Source organism: Bison bison, unplaced genomic scaffold (assembly GCF_000754665.1).
Source record: "Bison bison bison isolate TAMUID 2011002044 unplaced genomic scaffold, Bison_UMD1.0 scf7180017863415, whole genome shotgun sequence".
NCBI classification, from domain to species: Eukaryota; Metazoa; Chordata; class Mammalia; order Artiodactyla; family Bovidae; genus Bison; species Bison bison.
In genome coordinates, this window is record NW_011493987.1 from 397,473 (window position 1) to 398,606 (window position 1,134).

Here is a 1,134-nt window from a genome sequence, read left to right on the forward strand (position 1 = left end):
CTGCCCACAGAGCCTCCAATGCCCAGACCTCCTCCCAGGCCCCCGGGAGGTTTGAGCCGGTGTGCCACCTCCAGGGCTGATTCCACCTTGACGATGCAGATGTCAGACACATCCTCGTCCTCGTCCTCATCCTCTTCCTCAGCCTTCAGCTCCAGGTCCTCATCCAGAGGGAACTCCAGCTTCACAGGCCGCAGGAGTGGAGGGGAAGAGGGGGCGGGGGTGGGGGTTTGGGGGCTGGCTTTGGGGTCCTGGCAGGAGGGAGCAGGGATTTGGTGGCACTGACACTGCTCACAAGGCTGGCATCGTTGACCCCATCCTCTTTGAGGCCTATTTTGGGCTCGATAAATTGGCTGAGGGCGTTCCGGCATTTCTCCACCACGTGCTCCATCTGCAGGTAGGACGCGGCCGTCAGGTAGTTAACGATATCCCTGACGGCGAATTCCAGGGCGCCCGTATAGCAAGAGAGGAGCAGGTCAGCCACTATGCGTGCACTGTGCATCAGTGAGACCTGCAGCTCAGAGCTGGGATTCAGCAGGAACTGGTCCCGCAGGAACGGCGAGCAGGCGGCCAAGATGACCTTGTGGCCACGGAACTTGAGGCTGTCAGCCACAATGGTCACGTCGCAGAACCGCTCCTCTGCGCGGAGCTGGTTCATGTTCCGCAGCGTAGCGGCCTCGTGGCCAGGCAGCTGGAAGCGCAGGACTTCCACCCCAGAGGCCATTGTGGCGGGGGGTGGGCAACCCTGGTTGGGAAGGAAACCGGTCAGAGACAAAGGTCTCCGGCTTTGCTAAGCCAAGGCTCCAGGCCTTGCACTCCCATTCTTGGCAGGGCCCCCCAGCATCAGATCACCCAGTCTTCAAGCCTCTTCCTCAGTTTCCCCAGCCCCCGGGGAGGCGCTGTCCCTTCGGGAGAAGGGAGGCGTGGTTCCCGGGGGGCGGGGCAGCGGCGTCCACACCCCCCAGCCCTACCGCCCGCGATGATGGGGCGAGCCCGCGCCCACAGGGGAAGGTCGGCAGAAGCGGGAGCACAGGCCTGGGGTTCTGGGTGGCCCGGGTTGCAGCCTCTTCTCACCCCGCCCCTTTTACCCGCTGCCCCATTCCTCCACCGCCCCCTTGCACGTTTGCACGCGCTTTT

The 1,134-nt window shown here is 63.8% G+C and overlaps 1 protein-coding gene across 1 annotated transcript in view; it reads right to left on the minus strand.

Annotated features, from left to right (window-relative positions):
• ZBTB12 (zinc finger and BTB domain containing 12) overlaps positions 1 to 1,122 on the minus strand; it is a 1,927-nt gene extending 805 nt beyond the window's left edge. Inside the window, 2 exon segments of the mRNA XM_010833344.1 lie at positions 2 to 205; positions 208 to 1,122. Coding sequence (XP_010831646.1) covers positions 2 to 205; positions 208 to 721 — 718 coding nt within the window. The 5' untranslated portion in view covers positions 722 to 1,122.
• Positions 1,123 to 1,134: the final 12 nt, after the last annotated feature.